The sequence below is a fragment of the Solanum stenotomum genome, chromosome 3 (genome assembly GCF_019186545.1).
Source record: "Solanum stenotomum isolate F172 chromosome 3, ASM1918654v1, whole genome shotgun sequence".
In the NCBI taxonomy this organism is placed as follows: domain Eukaryota; kingdom Viridiplantae; phylum Streptophyta; class Magnoliopsida; order Solanales; family Solanaceae; genus Solanum; species Solanum stenotomum.
In genome coordinates, this window is record NC_064284.1 from 64,567,194 (window position 1) to 64,587,645 (window position 20,452).

Here is a 20,452-nt window from a genome sequence, read left to right on the forward strand (position 1 = left end):
GACTTCCAATTTAAGGTCAAACAATTAAGATAATCACATGCCAATGGAATAAGAGATTTATAGGGACAACTGTCAAAGAAGAGATGAATATTAGAAGAGTTTAAGAAATTAAATTTTTGGGAAAATTAATTACATGATATATTGATTAATTTCAACCAAATGTTTGACCAGTTTCATCGGTACTATCCATAAAGAAAGAATTATTGCATCAAAATGAGCTACCAATTATGTTTTGTTCAAACGAATCTTTATTAAATTTCTTTTATCATGTAAAAATCCATAAAACAAATATTCTCTTTGTTTTAATTTATATAGCATAGTTTATCTTAACATAAATTTTAAAACACAATTTTTTTAAAAGCTTGTATTTTTAAATATGTTGTAAGAGTTAAGTGACTATAAAAGCATGCCAAGAATAAAATAATAAAGTTTAAATAAGTTAAATATTTTTAAATGAAAAAATATATTATTTTTAGAAAAACGAACTATGAATACAAAAAATGATCTAAGTCATACGCATCGCTAATTTAAAGATTATTTTTACTATCTACGAATTTTAAGCTATAATAACAAATTAGTTACAATCAGATCACCAATTTGTCACAACTAAGTCATGGCACGCGCTTACAAAATTGTTTCTAGGGCTACACCATCATTGAACCAAGCGTGAGTATCATGTAAATTTGAGATATACGTTTCTGATAAGGTGTCTTGTTCACCTCATCTTTAAAAGTTTGCCGGCAGAAAGCCTGTCAATCTTGTTAGACGCGCCCTCATCAGCGTCGGCCATCCATCACGGACATCGCACCATTAAAGTTTTTCAACATATTATTTGCCTACAATTATCTAATAGGATCAATATTTTTTTATTAACATCCTCAATATAATATATAGTTTAAACTCATAAAAAAATGAGTTTAAGCTAAATATATCATCGGTATAAATATTTGTTTATACTATCAGGTCACTCAAATGATATCTATTTGTAAACCTTCTTAAAATATGAGATCTTTTAATTTTAAAAATAAGCGATCTGATGGTGTAAATTTTTTTTATACTGATTGTGTTATTTTGACTACAAAATCGTACCATGCATGTCTATTGAAGTGAATTGGATGATCGAATCGAGTATTGTTCCCTTTTTCCCTCACCCTCCTTAATTTTTTTCTAATATGAATGTTGAATCATCAAAGTCTGTGTGACTTGATCTATCGTCCGATCATCCTATGCGACTAGCGCTTTCAAAAGGCAATCTATATTCAGTAGGGGCCTTTAGTAAGTAACTTAAAAAATAATGTCATTAAAATAAAATAAGATAGTAACAAGAATATATATGAACCTTGTGGATGACTATTAGCATTAAAAAATAATTCCATGGTTTGACAAATGGAACGAAAATCTCCCAACACCCATAGAAAAAAGTGACACCAATTAAGTTTCTCCTTTCCCTACCCCAACAAGAGAAAAGACTTTTATTTGTGTCTGATGATCATCATCCATAGAAGATCTTGAAGGAAGAAGGAGACTTCTTTTTATGGTTTGTATTTATAGAAATAAATTTGAAATTACTATAATTACTACTACTTCTCTTCTTCTTCACTTAAATTACAATACAAGTGTAAAAAAATATATGAATTTTTGATGAAATCTGTCAAAATTAGCGTTTGATAATAAATTTTGAATTATATTTTGAAAATTTATCCTCAAAATATTTATATGACCATAAAATTTAATCAGATTTTGAAAATCTTATCTTCAAATATTTTTAAGTGGTGTGACCCTAGTTTTTGGGAGAACTTTCACTTCTATTTACAAAATTTTATTTTTTTCGAAGTAAAATGCATGTTCAAAGACAACTTCAAGTTTCAAAACTCAAATTTCAAATCTATGATCAAACAGAAGGAAAATTTCATGTTTTTCTTTTGTGTTATAAATCTTGCTATTCCTAAAAATTCTAGTTCCTTTATCTCGGTTATCAATCGATCGATAAGATTTATAATCAGTCTTCTTTGGATCTTTGATACTTGGTTTTTATTCATTTTCTACTAAAATAAGAGAGAGAAGGGATTAACTACCAAATTTATCGTTAAATAGCTCGTAGCTAACAAGATCGTTTGATAATCCATCATAAATAAGGTTTTTTTTTTGTTTATTGGCATATGTTGTCCATTGCTAATTCATGTCTCTCTCTTTTTTTTTTCTTTTTTTTTTTTGTAATTAGGAACATAGGGTTAATTAGTTTCTTGTTCTCCTTCTTCTTGATCCCTTATATACTTAAGGTTTTATTAGCTACAAATTTTATCGATAATATATTGCTAAGGTTATTATTGGATGAGTTAAATTTCTCCTTTTTCCAATAAGACAAGTATCATCTACCATAGTTTTCTTACATATATAAGAAGTTAGGGTTCAATCATGATTAATCATTACTACAATATTTTTCTTTTTCTGTATTTTAATATTATTTTATTTAAAATTCATCGGTCAAAATATATCACATAAATTGAGTTATGGAGGTTAATTTAGATCTGATATGAGTTTAAATGAAATAATATGGTCAATTATTGTGTCTACGGTAAATTAAACGTTCGGTATGTAGTCAAAGTATGGAGTAAATAACTGTAGAAGGCATCTCAGTATTAGTAAACCCACCCCAAGATGAGTGCTCTCCTATTCCCCTGACCCTTCGGTAGAACAATCGAGACAACAATAGGTTTTTTGCTCCTGCGGGATGGAGTGACAAAAGTTTTTTTATGTGAATTCTAGCGAAGATACGTATATACAACTGACCCCTACTTATTTGAGACTGAAACTATTATAATAGTAATTACTTATAAATATCCTTTAGGTAACTTGATATATAGTATAAAAAAGTTATTCACACCAAACAATAGATATAACTTAAACTCTTTGTTTATTACAACTTGTTGTTAGTTTGTATCAAAATATTGATTCATGTTCTTTTTTTCTATAAATACACAATTTTTGTCACCAAACAATATATATAACTTAAACTCTTTGTTTATTACAACTTGTTAATAGTTTGTATCAAAATATTGATTCATGTTCTTTTTTTCTATAAATACACAATTTCTAAAACAGGTGGGATTATACTGAGAATTTTATTGTTATCGTAATCCAGGGTTTGTTCTTGCATCAACGTCAATAATCATGACAAGTGATTCCATTGATCTGAATGAAGAAGTTGGTGATGAAGAAGCCATTGAAGTTATTATTAGTGATGAAAGTCATGAGAAAATTATAGATGAAAATAATAATAGTACTAGTTGTGGGGATTATGAAAGTAACAAAAGAGTTAGACAATATGTTAGATCAAAATTACCAAGGCTAAGATGGACTCCTGAACTTCATCTCTCTTTTGTTAGTGCAATTGATAGACTTGGTGGTCAAGAAAGTAAGTCTACATACTTCTTTTACAATCCAGATATACTTTGCATTTATAATATTAAAAAAAAAAGATTTGCTAATACTATTACCATTTCAATTTATGTGACAAAGTTGAATTGACTCGACATTTTAAAAAAAAAACTTGTGATTGTAAACAATATACTATTATTATGTTTGACTGAACGATAAATTTTTTGAAACTTGTGATAATCAACGTGCAGTAATATTTAGCCATTTTTCGATAATGTGTCTGAGTTTTACTTGTAGAATTTGAAACATAATGGTATTTTGCAGGAGCAACTCCAAAATTGGTTCTTCAAATGATGAATGTGAGAGGACTTAGCATAGCCCATGTAAAAAGTCACCTCCAGGTTTAATTTCTTTTCACTATTTAAAAAAAACAGTAATTAGCGACAGACAACTTTAATTGCTAAAAAAAAATTTGTCACTAATCTTATTTAACAAAGGATTAACGATAAATTATCAAAAAAAATTGTTAGCTATATGCGATTAATTAACTATAGATTAACGATAAATTTCATAGATAATTCTTATTTGTTGCTCATAACATACTACTTTACTTTATGTAGATGTATCGAAGCAAGAAACTTGGAGAATTTGGACAAGGTAAAATTTATGTGAAAAAAGATAGAAATTTTCCTTTTTAATTTTGAGTTAATTATTTATGCTTATTTTATCTTTTCATGTAGACTAGATATTGGTACTTTTATAAACGTTAAAGACATATTTAAAATCATAAATTATTAGAACATTTTTTATATGCATCAACTATAATTCTTTCTTCCTTAAATTCTCCGTATATAAAACTGTCATCTCATATAAAATAAGACAAAGAAAATAGAAATTAAGTTCATATGAATTATATATTGTATTCATTGACCACTTTTCGATTCTGTCTTTTAAAAATAACTAATGCCTTTGGAATTTAAAATTACACAATCGTAACTCCAAGATAATAAATAGTTTTATTATTTTTTAATCACAAGAATTATTGTCATATAATTTCAGATTTCATAAGTGAACTCCAGATAATTATGAAGTCGTGAAATTTGAAACTCTATATGTAAGTTATTTTTCAAAGATAAAAGAACCGAAAAGTGATTGATAAACGCTATTTGGTTATTTATTTTTACAGTACTAGGCCATGGTTATAGGAGAAATCAAGGAAGAAGTTATCTCTATGGAAAATTAAGCCAAAGATTATTTAACCCTCTTCAAGACTTCAAAATGAAGAATGGTGCAATTGTTTTAGCAAGGAATTTTAATGATGAAGACAATAATGTTAACAACCATTTCCAAAATTCATTTGCAAGAACTCCACATGAGACAAAGGAAAATTTTTCAAGGTAATTAATTAATCTCGTATTCCTCTATTTCATTTTACGTGATACTATTTTTTTAAGTTATATATATCGTCATTATAAGAAATTGATTACAATAGTAGAAATTCAACCTATATTCATTTTAATTAAGTCTCTTTAAAACTTGGAACTTGTGATATTGAGATACGAAAAGTTATCTACTATAACAAGTAAATGTGATTGATTTAACTTTAAATTTATCATTTACCCTCATTACGATTATTTTATAGCCGCACAAATATCAACTGAGTATGTTATTATCGTTATATATGCAGATACTTAGAAAATCATGAAATTTGTCCTGTTAGGCAAAGGCATTTTCTTGAAGAAAAAAGGTGGCCTCCATGTGAATTCAATCAAAATAAATTGAATTCTCAATCTTTGTTTCATCAAACTGGACCAAAATGGAGTTGCACATATAACAGCATTGGTCCAAAATTTAAGACCCCTCTTAGATTTGAGGTAAGCTTGATCAATATTTTGTACTAATTTTGATTTATACTATGTTATCTATCTTCTAAAAAAATTAGTCATATTTGAATCTTATTGGTGTGTGGAGAAGTAACTAAAGGTCTCGGGTTATGACCTTTAGTGGTGGGATTGCTTCACTCATGGGTTGGGGTCTAGTGGTGAGACTGCTTCACTCATAACTAAATGTTTCGGGTTCGAGCTCTGGGTATGGAGAAAGTCCTGTTGGGAGCGCCTCCCTCGAATGGACCCTGCAGTGCGCGATTCGAATTTAGTCAGGACTCCAATGCGAGCTTCGGACACCGGGTGGAAATCCAAAGAAAAAAAGAATCTTGAAAATGGGTACAATACAACAAAATACAATGATAACATATGCAGTATAATTCCATAAGTAGGATCGGAGAGGGGGAGAGGTAAAGAGGTTGTTTTGATAAAAATCTTGGAAAGGAAATATTTTATTATTTTGTTGGGTAATCATGAAAAAACTTATTCTTTTCTCCCCTCCCTATTAAGTATTAACTCAAAGGTTCATGTACTTAACACTACAATAAAAGAGACATTTAGAGGTAACAAATCAAATTTTCATTTTAGTGGCTATATATTGAGTTAATATCATTGCAGCTAGAGTCGCTATAAAGTCTTTAGTGATATTTATATAGAATATTTTTATTATATTATTGCCGCTAAATATAATATAGCGATAATTATATTATTATCGTTAAATAATTGGAGCAAAATTCTTTATTTGTTTAGTGCAAGTTGTAAGTATGTATGGTTACCATATGTGTAATTTTTCACTCATATGACTGTTTTACTTGTTATTAATATGTAGATGAAACAAGACAAGATGTTCATTAAAGAAAAAGATTATTGGTTGCGTGATTTACAATTGGGATTGAGCACAACTGAAGACAATAATATTAAGGAGAAAAACTCATCAGATATAAACACAATGCTCTCTCTTTCTTTGCCTTCTTATTCATCAAGTGCAACCTAAGAGATCGCCCTATGATGTGCTGACAAATGGATTGATTGGATCGGATATGAACAGGTTGAAAATGAGTTATTGAAAAACGTATAAAATATCTGATCTGCTTATTACATTTGTTGTGATGTTATTGGCACATATATATAGGATCAACCTAGGTAGGAGGCTAGTACTTGATATCTCACTACGTATGCATATATCATAAAAAAGGTTCAATTGCATTGGGTGAGATCTCCTAAGTACTTGCTTTTGTTGGTTGTTCAATTTGTGTTGCTTGAATTCTTCAAAAATATCGTTTTGTATGTATCAGATTCTTCAAAAGTTAATTATATTTTTAGAGGATTCGATATGCATGCAACATAAATTTTGTTTAATATATCCGAGCAACATAGGTTGTCATTATATATATACTCTCTTAGGTTGGCATGTATGCATCCCCCTCCCCCTCCGCCCCCGGGTTATGGACTAAGAAATAGATTGTTACTTGTTTTTTCAAATTCCAAAATCTTGATGTAGTCAAATAAAAGTACTCCCTCAATTCTATTTAAGTGATCATATCGGAGTGGAGGAAGGAATTTCATTCATTCTAATTCATTCTAACACGTCCCTAGAAAATATATATATCGTAAATTTCTCTATGAAATATTATGACCAATAAGGTTTGCTTCTTTTTTCTTTTTTTTTTAGTGCAAAACAACCTTATGCAACTCTGTCTTACTTTCAATATATATTATTCTGCAAATTTTTATTTATTTATTTTTTTTTTTTATTTATTTTTTTTTTTAACATCAAGTGGGAAATTAAATAAAAATATGATAAAAAAAAAACAAAGTAGCGGAGCAATAGGGATAAGCAATGGATACATAGGAGATGCTCGCCTTTGTTTGAAATGAAAATGAATGAACAAGCATTTGAGCTTGGAACGGATAAAATTCTGGAAAAACATAAAAGCGGTCATTATACTGAAGGACAAGACATGACCTCGACTTAAGTGATATAAATTAAGGGACCATAAATTAAAGCTCTTTCTTGATGTTGTTGGTATAGTTCTTGGAATGAAAATCAAGAAAGAGCACTAATAGTGATGCATTAAAAACAATACCAAAACACCATGCTCCAACTCCTGTGCATCCAAACTCAGTTGTAAAGTGATAATACAACATCATAGCCGATATTATAAACCCAAGAATAAATTGGTATATTTGACAATTTGTCACCAATTTTTTCCACCATGGCCTTTTTCCAATAGCCGATAGGAAATAATAAGCATACATTAGAACATGAATCGAAGCATTGACGATAAGAGCAAGACCCAACATCGATTGCGCATACTGAAGCCCAATATAACCAAGAACGGTCACAAGTGCGTGGTGATAGACATGGAGGAACGATAACCTTCGCGATCTAGAACTACTAAGGACAATTAAAAGTGTATCGATAAATTCAATAATTTTTGAAAGATAGCAAATATAAATCCAAAAGAACACAGGTCCACGTGGAAGAGTATGATTGGCACCGGGGAAACATACGATCCACTTCCAATCATGAGGTGGCATTTGGTGTTGGACAGAAAGGATGCCGGCAATGACCATGAGTAGAGAGAGGAGACAGAGAATGAGGCTGTGGATCGCGGTAATGTTGCGAATGGTGGTGGTAGTGAGGGTAGGGATAAATGTAGAAAAACGGAGCGATAAGAGAGTCAGACATAAGTAAACAGACACTGAAATTGTAAGAAAAGATATGGAAGAACCAAAAGTGTGACCTTGTTTCCATTCAAATTGGCTGATTGTTGGATGGTCAACAAGCCAGTAATGGATATTGGAGTAAAGAGATTCCATGTTTAACCAATGAATATGTCGATTATTATTCTGCAAATTAACCAACTTTAATCGATAATTGGAAGGATATTATTTTTAGATAAATAAATTTCCAAAATTACTTTATATTAAGATATTTTATTTCCTAAACAAATAAAAAAGATAAAAGTATTTTTGTATTATTAATCTATTAATTGGCTCAATATGATAACCACATGAATGTGCATGCATGTAGTTGTGTTTGTTACTTTTAAAAAAAAATTAATAGTAGAAATGTACATACATAATTTAGTTTGATATCCTATAGATTTCATAAGCACGAGGAGATATAGCAAATATTTAGCCCTTTAATTCCAATTACAAGTAGGGATGGCAATAGGGCGGGGCGGGGCGGTGCGGGTTGAGGTTAATCCGTCCTGCTCCGCATCACAACTCTTTTCATTTTCAACCCGCCCTACGCCGCCCTGCATAATTTTTTAATAATTTTTTTTCTAGTTATGTTTGATACTAAAAATAAAATTCATAAAAATAAATTCATTTTTTCATTAAGTTGTATTAATTTAATAGGATAGTGACTTAAAATTTTAATTTTAGAGCTCAATTGGGAAACATGTAAGAAATTGTATTCTTTTTTATTGAACCATTTTCATTTATTATCTTGAATATTTTAGTCGCTTTAATGAAATTATCTTAATAAATAATGTTCTATCACTCTTATAACATGTAAAAAGTTAAAATTAAGTTTGAACCCACATAAAATCACATATACCCACAACCCGCCCCACCCCACATTAATTTTTAAAATACCCACTTCAACCAGCCCCGCATCCAACCCGCCCCGCCCCACATAGCCTTTAACCCACCCCACGCATCCACCCCATTGCCATCCCTAATTACAAGTCTAACACAATTATCAAAACAAATTGGAAAACTTGTATAAATGTATCCTTCAGTCCTCTAGTTTATCAATATAGTTGTTCGGATGTATATTTTATGTATAAATATGTATATTATATGGATAGTGTAGTGTATGTATATTTCAACATAAAGTATACGTTATGTATACATATTTCTTGTTAATAAATTTTAAACATTTGATAAGAAATGAAAACTTTTTTTGTTATAGTATTGGCATTGATAAAATTTCGAGAGTCCTTTCGATTTTTATGTCTTTTAAATATTTTAAGTTGTTGAATATTATGATACAACATTTTAAAAGTAATAAAGGACATTTAATTTGAAATTTATAATCTAGAACACATTATATATATTTATTAGGTTATAAATCTATCTCAATAAATTTAATGTTAGATATAAACCACCGAGAAAAAAATGAAAAACTCTAAAAATTGACTTCTAATAGTATCCTATTTTTGTCACTTAAATCAACCATAAACCATAAATCTAATTAATCAATCTTGGATTTTCTTATATGATGTTTCAATTTCATGTATTCACTAGAAAAGGACCCCCACCCCCTACCCCACTAATGCACCCTCTCTCCCTTCTCTAACATGTTACCCACTAACTTGTACAAGTATTAATGCACATTAAATGGATCTTTTTGATTAACTTTTTTTTATTTCATGATATATAATGGCTATATTTCTCATTTGATATCAAGAATACATATTAATATCGATTCACATCATATAAAACTTATTTAAGGGTGAAATACTCTATACTAAAAAAAGTTTCATATTCAAGAATTGAACTCAGAATTTTTAATTAAAAATAAAGAGTTTTATTTATCGTGCAACAATTCTTGATAGTAAATTTAATGAGTATGCTACTATTGGAAAACTTAGTATTGGATCTGAAAAATCTTGAATTTAAAAAGGAAAATCTTGGTGGAGTATATTTGTTGCTTGAATATTGGAACTTTTTGGTAAATGATAGGATAGAAGCACATGGTTTTGTTGTTAGACATTTTTTTTTAGTTATTATTAATAATATAATATATTTTTTGAAATAGGACAAGCAAATATTTGACATTACTCTAAGCACTATATAATTTAATTATACTTGACTCTTCATATAAGTAAAAGGGTCCATATTTAACACCTCACTTTCCCATGAAAACCACATCCCACCTCACTTTGCTTGGAGATATTGAAAGATTGAAACTAGTCTCAAAAGAAGATAATCCCCAACCCCAACCCCATAAAAATAAAAAATAAAAAAAAATAAAAATAAGAGAAAAACAAATCAATTTCATAATTTCTTGAAAAAAGATGGTCCAATTCTCTTATTTTTTTATTCTTTATAATTTTAGTTTTATGAAAAATCATATTTTTCGATGAAAGTTTCTATCATGGGATGTATGATGGAAAGACAGATAAAAATAGGTGTGACGAATACAATTTCGACAAATTTTTTTGAGTAGTCTTCTATCAATATGGACATATATGATTCTTGACGTGAAATGGTATCATAAAAAAAGATTGTTATCTCTTCTATTTCAATTTTTAAGTGGAAGAAAGTGACTTTAATAAAATCTACTGACTTTGTCTATTTCAATTTATGTTACGAAGTTTGAATAGATCATGAAGGTTAATACAGAGAATTAAAGTTGTTGAAAATTGTGCTAACATATCTTATGACTATTGGATTATAAGATTTTTGAATCTTGCGATTTTAATAGATTTCATAGCATTTATAGTATTGCCTACAGTGTAGTTAGTCTGTTCAACTACTCCAACTAGGAGAATTCAACCATACAAATGCTGACATGTGTCAAAGTTGGTAAACACCTGTCATATCATTTAAATTGTGGACCCCATTTAGCTGACTTGGCAAATCCAACCATGGACAAACATGTGTCACTAGTAATTAGGCATACACCCCATAGGTCCCAAATTTTCATATATTTGCAAAATGATCTTGATATTGATGGATTCAAAAGGGAAAATATAGAATGAGGTTTAATTATTCATGACATATTTAAATATTACAGAATCAGATCACTTATAAATTAGTTATACGTAGATTTCTATAATAAGCACATACTTAGTACTCTCTTATATCCTTTCTAGTGTGTATGACATAGTTTAACTCAATATAATTTTTATTTTTTTAAAAGAAAACTTTTACAATCTGTAATTTTAAACATCTCTTAACATCTGTACGAATTAAGAGTTTCAAAACTAGAGCTGATAATACTTTTGAATATGTCATAACATCTGCATTACTATAAAATCTTCTCAATAAGGATGACACAAAAAAACTTAAATCCAATTATTTTTAAATATATAAATATGTTTTTTTTTTTAAATGAAGCGAATTAATAAGAAAATATTGTACAAATAAATTATAAGAGTACAACTAATATGCTACATAACAAATTAAAGGTACAATTTTTCTTGCACTATCAAATATAAAATACTAACTCAAAAGTCTAAAAGGAATAGAAAAAGTAGAAGCATCTACAAAAAGAAAGCAAAAAAAGGCAAAACCCCCTAAAGCACAAAATAAATCATCATTTTTATCTAAAAAGGTAGAAAAAAATAAAATAAAAACTACACTTATAATTCATTGATAAAGAGACTTCTTTTCCCTTTTTCTATATTCTTTCCCTTCTTTCTCCTCCCAAAAAACCTCAAAAAATCATTTTTATCCATTATGAGAAATGCAATTAGATGTTTCATATCTTGTATTCTCCCATGTGGTGCACTTGATGTTATTAGAATTGTTCATTCTAATGGTAAAGTTGAAGAAATTAGTGATTCTCATATAAAAGCTTCACAAATTATGAAACTTTATCCCAAACACATATTAAAAAAACCAACATCTTCATATTCATCATCAAATGATCATCATCAAAATATTTCTACTACTCCAAAAATTGTTATTGTCCCTCCTGATGCTGAGCTACAACGCGGCAAAATTTACTTCCTTATGCCAATGCCATCGTCATACTCATCCTCCTCCTCATCTTCTTCTTCTTCTACCCCTCGTGAAAAGTCTAGAACTCGTTCTAGATCATCCACGAGGAATAAGAAGAAGATGAGGCAAGTTACATCCGAGGGACATAAAAATGAGTATAATGCTAACCTATTAATTTCTGATGATGAATATCTAAGTGATATATTATCTGAAAAGGCATCAACTCAAAGGGATAAAAGAAGAGGAAGAGTTAGAGTATGGAGACCTCATCTAGAAAGCATCTCTGAGATTGTTAGTGAATTATGATAAATTCGCGCACTTTACTTGTTATTTTTTTTATATTGAAAAAATGTTCAAATCAAATTTATCTTTATACTTAACAAAATATTTCAATTTTACATTTCGTTATACTTTAGGATCATCCATATTGCTTCGATTATTAGTTTGAGGATTTGTATTTGCTCTTAATTTTAACGAAGCTTAGCTTCAACATGGTATATATTTTAGTGTCAAGTACTTTAATTTGGAGACAAAAAAATAATTAAATTTACCGTTTCACTTTTGACTAGGGTATAAAATTACTTTTTTATATACTTTAGGTCGGAGTTTTGTTTGGGTCAAGGGCGAATATGAAAATTTATGCTTAAAACAAGGATATGAATGCACCAAAAAGTATAACGGAGAATAAAATTCAAATATTTTGTATAATTAGAGGGATATTTTATTTTTTTAATCTATTTTCTTTTGTCTTGTATGTTTTTAAAATTCATTGCAAGAATATTCTTCCTCCATTAAGTATAGGGTTCTAAAAAGAAGTTATTAGCTCTATGGTGAACCTTTGCTTTTTATATATTTTTTTTCGTTCTTTTAATTTATTTTTTTGTATATATGCATAGAAAGAAAAACAATAATGTGCTAAGAAGTTGTACAGATAGTTTTGAATTTTGTACATAATATTATTTTTACTTCTTTTGGAAAAATTTATAGTCATTGTTTTGTTAAAATATACTCCTTCTGTCTCAATTTACGTGACATTGATTAAATTTCAAAAATTAAACTATTAAATTTTGATCTTCAATCAAAAATCAAACTTTTAAATCTTGATCGTTAAATTCAGATATACAATATTTATGTTTCTTGAAATAAAATTTATATATTTAAAAATTATATAGTATGATAAGTCATAATAAATAACAATCTTAAAGCGTATGAAAAATTACGACCAAAGAAAAAATGGTATAACTTTTGAAATTTGAAAGATGTCAGATAAATTGAGACGGATAGTAAATATTTTAGTTGGTCTGAATTGAATGATATTGAAGTGATGGTCATGTGATCAAAGTACAATAAATTAAATATCAATATCTTAGAAATGATTTTGTTTGTGAAAAATAATAATTAATTTTTTTTAAAAAAAAAAGTTATCAATTTGCTTGTTTCCAGGCTCTAGTTCCCCTCTTCTGTCGGCATCAGGGGCGGCTCTAATAAATCGGTGGCCTAAAGCAAAATCCGAATGGAGACCTTAAATTCGAATATATATTTTTTATGAAGTGTATTATAGCCAATTATTTAATCTTTCTTGAGACATAGTACTCATAATTTATCAAACTTCTATTACTTCCTTGCTCTTTTATGAAAAAATTATATTTTCTACAGATTTTACGCAATATTTTTTTAAAAAAATATGTATAACATATTGTATTTTTAAAAAATGAGGCCCCTCAAATTTTGGGGCCTAAGGCAGTTGCCTTTTTTTCAAAGCTGTAGAGCCGCCACTGGTCGGCATGATGTTGAAATCTGATTTTCTTCTAAAATTAAAATAGTTTATTTTTTCTTCTTCTTTCCAACTTTTATTAATTTTAAATTAATAAAGAATATATCTTTTTTTTTTTTTTTGAAAAGGAATTATTACATCGGAGAACACTGAAAAAAATAATTTACTAGAAATAAGAACATGAATTTTTTACCGATCAATCGCTAAAAAGTTCATAGCTGATATTATTTTATTGTTGAATAATTCACCGTTAAATTAGATTAACGATTTATTTTTATTATGTAGCAACTTTGTCCTTTTTTGTAGTGTATAATTGATCGCATATATTATTCGTCTCTGAATAAAATTAACGATGTATATTTGTTATTTAGTAATAAAATTTAGGGAAAATTGTATGAATTAGCAAATTATTAATTCAAATTAAATGTTATAGCCATAATTTATTTTAATTGTAATTCGCATCAAACACCCCCTTTTTTTACCATCTGATTCGATATACAATTAGCCATTTTCGGTATACAATTAGCCATTTAATACATTTCGTTATAAAATGTATAAAATGTGTTTTTGTTTGTATAAAGCGAGAGAAAAGTGTATATACAAATACAAATACATATATTTTCGTCCTATACACTTATAATTATACAAAACAGATCTTATTATACAAATTACAATGTATAAATGAATTTATACAAAACTGAATAATTTGTATAAAATTGGATGTTTGTAGCGAATATTACAAATCAAAAGCTCCATAGCAAACATAAAATTTGTCATGAAGCGTAATTGTGCAAACTATAGCTATAACATACATATATGATTTTTATGTTTGTTATATGTGAAAGTTGCTCTAAATTTATTGGTTGCTAATTCTTATTTTTTTAAAATGGCATTAGAATATTTGTGGCCAAGCTAATGATAGAATATTCACAACTAAAAAATTAAAGAAGAGAAATAAAAATCATGACCCATGTGGGAATAAATAAATAGACTAAGCTAGCTAGGGAAAATCCATAAGTGATTCTTCCTTGGATCATACTTAGATATTGTTATGATTATATATATATATATATATACTCTAATTACTATAAATTTATGGATTTCCTAAGGATGTTTTCGTTTGAATATTATTGAAAATTAGCGGTTTTCTGATATAGTGTTTCAAAGAATATATTTTCCCTGAATTATATAGGAGATACTATTAGAAAATCATTAATTTCTGTCGGGAATCAATTTTATTTTATAAATATAGAATCTGTCAAAATTTGCTCATTGGTGTGATCGTACTAACACTAACACATCGAATTTCATCAGAACTCCAAAGTTAAATATGTTTAGGTGAAAATCTTACTAGGATGGGTAATTCGTAGGAAGTTTTTTGAAGGAAAGCCTTAGCAACGATAAAGTTATTGCCGTGTGACCTATATCATGGATTTGAGCCATGCGAAAATAACCACTAAAAATGTCAACATCACATCCCTTAGGGTGTTGCAACCCCTCTCCGCACCCTACTAACTCGAAATGCTTTGTACGGACGGCCCTTAGCTGTCAAACATGATTAATGTTTTTTTGATGATTTTTTCATTGGAAATCCTTTACCAACAAGATAAAAGCTCAACAAAATGTTAGCCAGAATTAGTGAGTTTTTAATAGTGAAAATTGATGAGAAAAATATATGTTTCTAGTAGTGACTATTTATTTCTTTTGGAGATAAATATTACGATGATTAAAAGACTACAATTTGGGGAATAATTGTCCCCACAAATATGCCTTCCTTCATATTTTTTTCAAGCATAGAATATAAAATAATGCATTTCTACTTGCACTAACTAAACAAAGGCATTTCTCCTTTTGTATTATAATTTTTTTTATGAGACTATATATAATATAATTTATTTATTTTTCATGCCATGAGAATCCCAAAAAAGTTTCATAAAAAATCACCATTGAGACCTTTCAATTGTCTACAAGGTCAACTAGGACTATTTCTTCAAGATATTTATTATTCAATTGCTTAAAATGCGAGTTCGCTTCGTGTAAAAAAGTACGTTATATTTTACAATTTATAGAAGTATATTATTGTCGAAGTATATATGAAGTAGCAATACAAATCTAATATAACACGTGAGTAAGTAAATAGTGAAACGGTTAATAATTATGACAGATTTATGGATACAAGGAATAAAAAAGATGATTCAATTAATTAAAAGTACTTAAATATACTTAGTAAAATATCGCAGGAAATATAAATAAAATTTATCAATAATTAAGAAATTAAAAAGTTATTAATTAATTATTTTTTTAAGCTATGTTTTTTTTAGCATGGCTAGGGTTGGGAGAGATGATTGATGATACCATACATTCTGATTCATTTCAGTTTCTAAAACTTTCTCCACTAAATAGGGGACCAAAAAAGGGATATATAATTATTTGGAATATATAAAATTATTGGATCATTGATATATGGATGTATTTATTTAGAGATAGAAAAGAATAATATTACATATGTTCAAATTTTTTTTATCAAGAATCTTTTACTAATGTTTAAGGAAATAAACATCTCCTATCTTTTGGTTTAATCATTCGATATCTGAAATTTATTAATTGAATTAATTGAATTGTACTAGATAGATCCATTAAGGGAAATATTTTTACCAGAAATTCATTCTACACTCGTGACTTGAAACTAAAATGATTCTCTAGTTAATGACATAGGAATCTCAATTATCTCATCCGAAAATAGCGAAGAAATTCTAATTGAAGAAAGAAAAACTAAATAATAGATGTACATATGCTATTGCTCTTAAGTCTTTATCTTTCAATATAATTTCTCCTTTCCATATCTTTTATTTTTCCTTTTTTATTTCTTATCTGATTTTTGATATCCATTTTAAGGTTACATTTTATTAATTGTATGTAAATTTTTTTAAGAGGCATTCTATTTGGACGTTGTCATTTAATTTGTATCCACTTTTCAAAATTTATTTAACTAATATTCACTTTTGACATGGTTTAGATAAAATTCAGGGACACCATTGTCCCACCCGCCAACAGTATAATGTAATTTCAACTTGTTACGTAGAGATTTTGTATATTTTGTGTTGACATAACTATAAAGGTTTTAGTGACTATTCATATGTGGTTTAATTTCAAAATTGAATTCTCAATTTGTTTACCTACTCCATTATAATCCAATTAACTTTGGAGTAATGGGGAACATAGAACTTGAAATATTCTTTTTGAGAAGACAAACATATTGAGTTAGTTCATGTAGCTCCAACTACAAAGCCAAGAGCAAAGAACTTGGAACAAGAAACAAAAATACTAGTAATAATAATAATTGACTTTTATTAGTGATTGTGATGGAAAAGAAAAGCATTAGCTACCGCTATATATATAGAGAGTCATTTTTAATGTTGATCGTAGATAACAATATATTTAGTATATGAGTGGGGTTTTAATATATTATATGTAAATTTTATTTTTATCTTTGCAGGATAAATAGGATGTGTTTTCAATAGACCGTCGACTCATCTCTACCTTTGCAGGATAAATAGACTGTTTTCGGTAGACCATCGATTTGAAAAAATATTTTCAAAGCAAAAAAAAATATTTTTGTCACTCATAAGCCTTTCGTATCTACAGATATATAATTAATCTGATGGGTTCACCTTAGATACCTAGCAAAGAACGAGCTGGATAAAAAAAAAAAAAATCAAAAATCATGAAAAATATTTCCCCCTCTTAAAAAATTAAAGGATCGGAAGACATATAAAACCACCTCATTATATATTATAAGCACGAGTTTAAGTTTCTATATATTGACAGTATATTAAAATAAAAAACTTAAATAACATAATCAGGTTATTTAAAAAAGTAATTGTAGATAACTTTATTTAATTCATATTCATTTTGATAACCTACAACAACTGGTAAGTAACCTGCTATAAGAGGTTAAATTACATTAACATAATATCAAAATTCACTGCACTTTTTGTGCACACAACTTAAATCCTACCTGTCAATATCTTATGGTTCATGACCATTTGATAGTGTAAAAACTTCTTTACACTATCGATATATATAAGTTAAACTCTATTTAGATAGTTTGACTTTAGATTCAATTTTCTTAAGATAAACTAATATCTTCAGGCAATAATTCGAGTTCTTTAAATACTTCATCGCATTCTGATGAAGCTTCTTTCTTCAGGAAGAATAGAGGGTTCGCGTGGCGAGTAGTATCAGCAATACCATTGTTGTTTGTGATGGTGATTCTTGCAGCTTCCTGTGCATTACTTTCATGTGGTATCTCAGTACAATCATCCATGGTGCTCTTCTTGAGCATCATCTCACAGATCTCATCCTCGTGGTCGCGTTCCACGAGGAGTTCATAGAAACCATGCTCATCGGTTTTACCTTCTACTGTCACGGTGATAGTATCAGTTGTTTGGTTCCTACATTGTAATTGTACCTCGGCACCTGCATGCATGCATGATATTTAAGTAAATTGAACGAATATACTGTCTGTTACAAAAGTCCCAAATCGGTGGTTAATGAGATGGGTGGACTCCTTATAAGGCTTAGGCAATCCTCCTCCCTTTGAACTAGCTTTTGGGGTGTGAGTTAAACTTAAGACCTAATTTAACATGATATCAGAGCAGGGCCCGTCTCATGACCCGATGTTGGGGCCCCCAAAATCAAAATTGCCCATGCACCAAATGCTAAGCACTGAGTGTGAGGTGGGGTGTTAAAGAATGACAAAAGTCCCACATCGGTGGTTAATGAGATGAGTGGACTCCTTATAAGGCTTGGACAATCCTCCTCCCTTTGAGCTAGCTTTTGGGGTGTGAGTTAGGCCTAAGACCTAATTTAACACTATCTCTAATTTTTAAAGCTTTTTAAAAATAAGCCGGTTAAATAATTTAGAAAATATCTGAGTAGGTAATAGTCCTATATCGGATTCTCAAGAAATACATAATACATTTGAAGGATTTGACCTATATATGATGACATCATTTTTAATCAAACAATATAACATAAGGCAAATGTGCATATCAAACTATTTTTGTAAATCTTATAATCCCAAATCATATAGATCTAATAAATTGGTCAAACACTCAAATCAAAATTGTTACATGTATGCAACCACCAAATAATTACAAATTATGTTGATAATAATGATAAACAAGACATCATCTTTTCATAACTTCGGAAAAATATTTTTATAAAAATTTATTACACTAACGATGTATACCTGACATGGGCTTGCTAAGCCGATTTTCGAATTGAGTGCGACAAACGTCACAATACACTTTTCCATCTACCTTGAAATGAGTTTGACTCTGAGTTGGAGTTTCAGCCTCAGCCTGAATTACCCCAAAGAAAGAAAACAAACAAATTACACTGATAATTAGAATAATTTCACTTGATTTTGTCATATTTTTTAATTTTTTTTCTTGTTTTATTCTTTCTATTTTTTTGTATGTTGTAATTTTTTTAAAGAGGAAAGTGAGTGAAATGTGTAATTGAGGGTTGATTTATATTTTGTATTTTCAGTTATTGTTGTGAGGTTATCATGTTCTTTTGGTCTTTATGTGGTTACAAGTAATTTTATTTTACTTAAATTGAATAATTTTTAGTAATTGAGAAGTTCCTCCTATTTTCACTCATCTACATGGTTTCTAAGGTTAAATTGTGTGTCAAATGGACGAATTTGTTCTAGATTGAATGGATCAAACTTGACAGGAGGTTTCTTTCGTACCAAGAGTGTGTTGGGAAGGTGAGAAAAGATAGATTGAATAAATGGTCGGATTTGGTCTTTGATTGAATGAATTAACCATGTTAAATGACCAACGAGTCATAATTATAGTCGTCCATATTTTATTCAAGATAAAATGCAATGCATATGGCAAATATCTTAAATAGAAAATCACAATCTAACATGTTAAATTCAGATAAAACATGATATATATATATATATATATATATTTTTTTTTTTTTTTTAACTCATTAAGTCTTACAACTTCTATCAAGATACACTATCAATATCACAATCCTTCGGGTCCTTTCCAAAACTCAGCGTAAACATGGAATGATTCATGCACCGAATTGCCCTTTCACCATCACAAACTTGAATTATATCATATATTTAATCTCACCCTCAAAACTAAACTTTATTAGCTAATATTGCATTATTGTTTAGTTGAGTCTACTTTTTAAATCCAAGGAACCTTGATACCATGGTTTAAGTATGTTATAAATCCATGACAAGCCTTTTATCAATTAAAATGGAATTGTCATCTTATTCTTGGACAATGTATCACATAAATTAAAAGGCATTTCAATGCACAAAGCATCCCGTACTAGGTCTGAAGAAAGGTGCACTCCAAAAGAGATGTGATGTAGACAATCTATCCTGATGCAAACATTAATAGTTGATTCCATGGCTCGAACCCATGACCTGAAAACAACTTTATTGTTACTCCAAGGCTTTCGTTCCACGGAACGATGCAGCATGTATCAAGAAAAAAAACTGGCAGTGTGGAGACCGTGAGACAGACAAAAACTGAAGACTGGTACAAAGTAAAATCAGTAGCTTTGGTGGCTAATACAATGTTGATTTCTTTGGGATCTCCATTTAAGTTTTGTCTCTTTACATGCAAATACCATAGTACCATACTATAAATTCAGTTCCCTCAATCAGATAAGCATAACAGCAACAAAAAGTCAT

At 29.0% G+C, this 20,452-nt stretch overlaps 4 protein-coding genes across 4 annotated transcripts; 2 read left to right on the plus strand and 2 right to left on the minus strand.

Moving 5' to 3' along the window:
• The first annotated feature begins 1,361 nt into the window (after nt 1-1,361).
• LOC125858347 (uncharacterized) lies at nt 1,362-6,616 on the plus strand. Its single transcript, XM_049538104.1, has 7 exons — nt 1,362-1,537; nt 3,143-3,415; nt 3,703-3,779; nt 3,999-4,035; nt 4,565-4,775; nt 5,066-5,252; nt 6,091-6,616. The coding sequence occupies exons 2-7, from the start codon at nt 3,172-3,174 to the stop codon at nt 6,253-6,255; spliced, it is 921 nt and encodes a 306-aa protein (XP_049394061.1). The 5' UTR covers nt 1,362-1,537; nt 3,143-3,171; the 3' UTR covers nt 6,256-6,616.
• Nucleotides 6,617-7,078: 462 nt separating this feature from the next.
• On the minus strand, nt 7,079-8,101 carry LOC125858349 (uncharacterized). The gene has a single exon (XM_049538107.1). It carries the CDS (start codon nt 8,082-8,084, stop codon nt 7,263-7,265), a length of 822 nt encoding a protein of 273 aa, XP_049394064.1. The 5' UTR covers nt 8,085-8,101; the 3' UTR covers nt 7,079-7,262.
• Nucleotides 8,102-11,581: 3,480 nt separating this feature from the next.
• LOC125858354 (uncharacterized) lies at nt 11,582-12,270 on the plus strand. Its single transcript, XM_049538110.1, has one exon. It carries the CDS (start codon nt 11,685-11,687, stop codon nt 12,252-12,254), a length of 570 nt encoding a protein of 189 aa, XP_049394067.1. The 5' UTR covers nt 11,582-11,684; the 3' UTR covers nt 12,255-12,270.
• Nucleotides 12,271-17,851: 5,581 nt separating this feature from the next.
• On the minus strand, nt 17,852-20,399 carry LOC125859174 (pollen allergen Sal k 5.0101-like). The gene is made up of 3 exons (XM_049538881.1): nt 20,271-20,399; nt 18,977-19,088; nt 17,852-18,201 (listed from the first exon to the last, which is right to left on the minus strand). The coding sequence occupies exons 1-3, from the start codon at nt 20,397-20,399 to the stop codon at nt 17,852-17,854; spliced, it is 591 nt and encodes a 196-aa protein (XP_049394838.1).
• Between the last annotated feature and the right edge of the window lie 53 nt (nt 20,400-20,452).

Coding starts and splice junctions, on each gene's coding strand:
- LOC125858347 (XM_049538104.1), top strand. CDS start 3,172: ATGACAAGTGATTCCATTGATCTGAATGAAGAAGTTGGTGATGAAGAA. Junction 3,416..3,702: donor TAGACTTGGTGGTCAAGAAA/GTAAGTCTACAT, acceptor GGTATTTTGCAG/GAGCAACTCCAAAATTGGTT. Junction 4,036..4,564: donor ACTTGGAGAATTTGGACAAG/GTAAAATTTATG, acceptor TTATTTTTACAG/TACTAGGCCATGGTTATAGG.
- LOC125858349 (XM_049538107.1), bottom strand. CDS start 8,084: ATGGAATCTCTTTACTCCAATATCCATTACTGGCTTGTTGACCATCCA.
- LOC125858354 (XM_049538110.1), top strand. CDS start 11,685: ATGAGAAATGCAATTAGATGTTTCATATCTTGTATTCTCCCATGTGGT.
- LOC125859174 (XM_049538881.1), bottom strand. CDS start 20,399: ATGGTACTATGGTATTTGCATGTAAAGAGACAAAACTTAAATGGAGAT. Junction 19,089..20,270: donor CAGTTTTTGTCTGTCTCACG/GTCTCCACACTG, acceptor GGGGTAATTCAG/GCTGAGGCTGAAACTCCAAC. Junction 18,202..18,976: donor GCTTAGCAAGCCCATGTCAG/GTATACATCGTT, acceptor GCATGCATGCAG/GTGCCGAGGTACAATTACAA.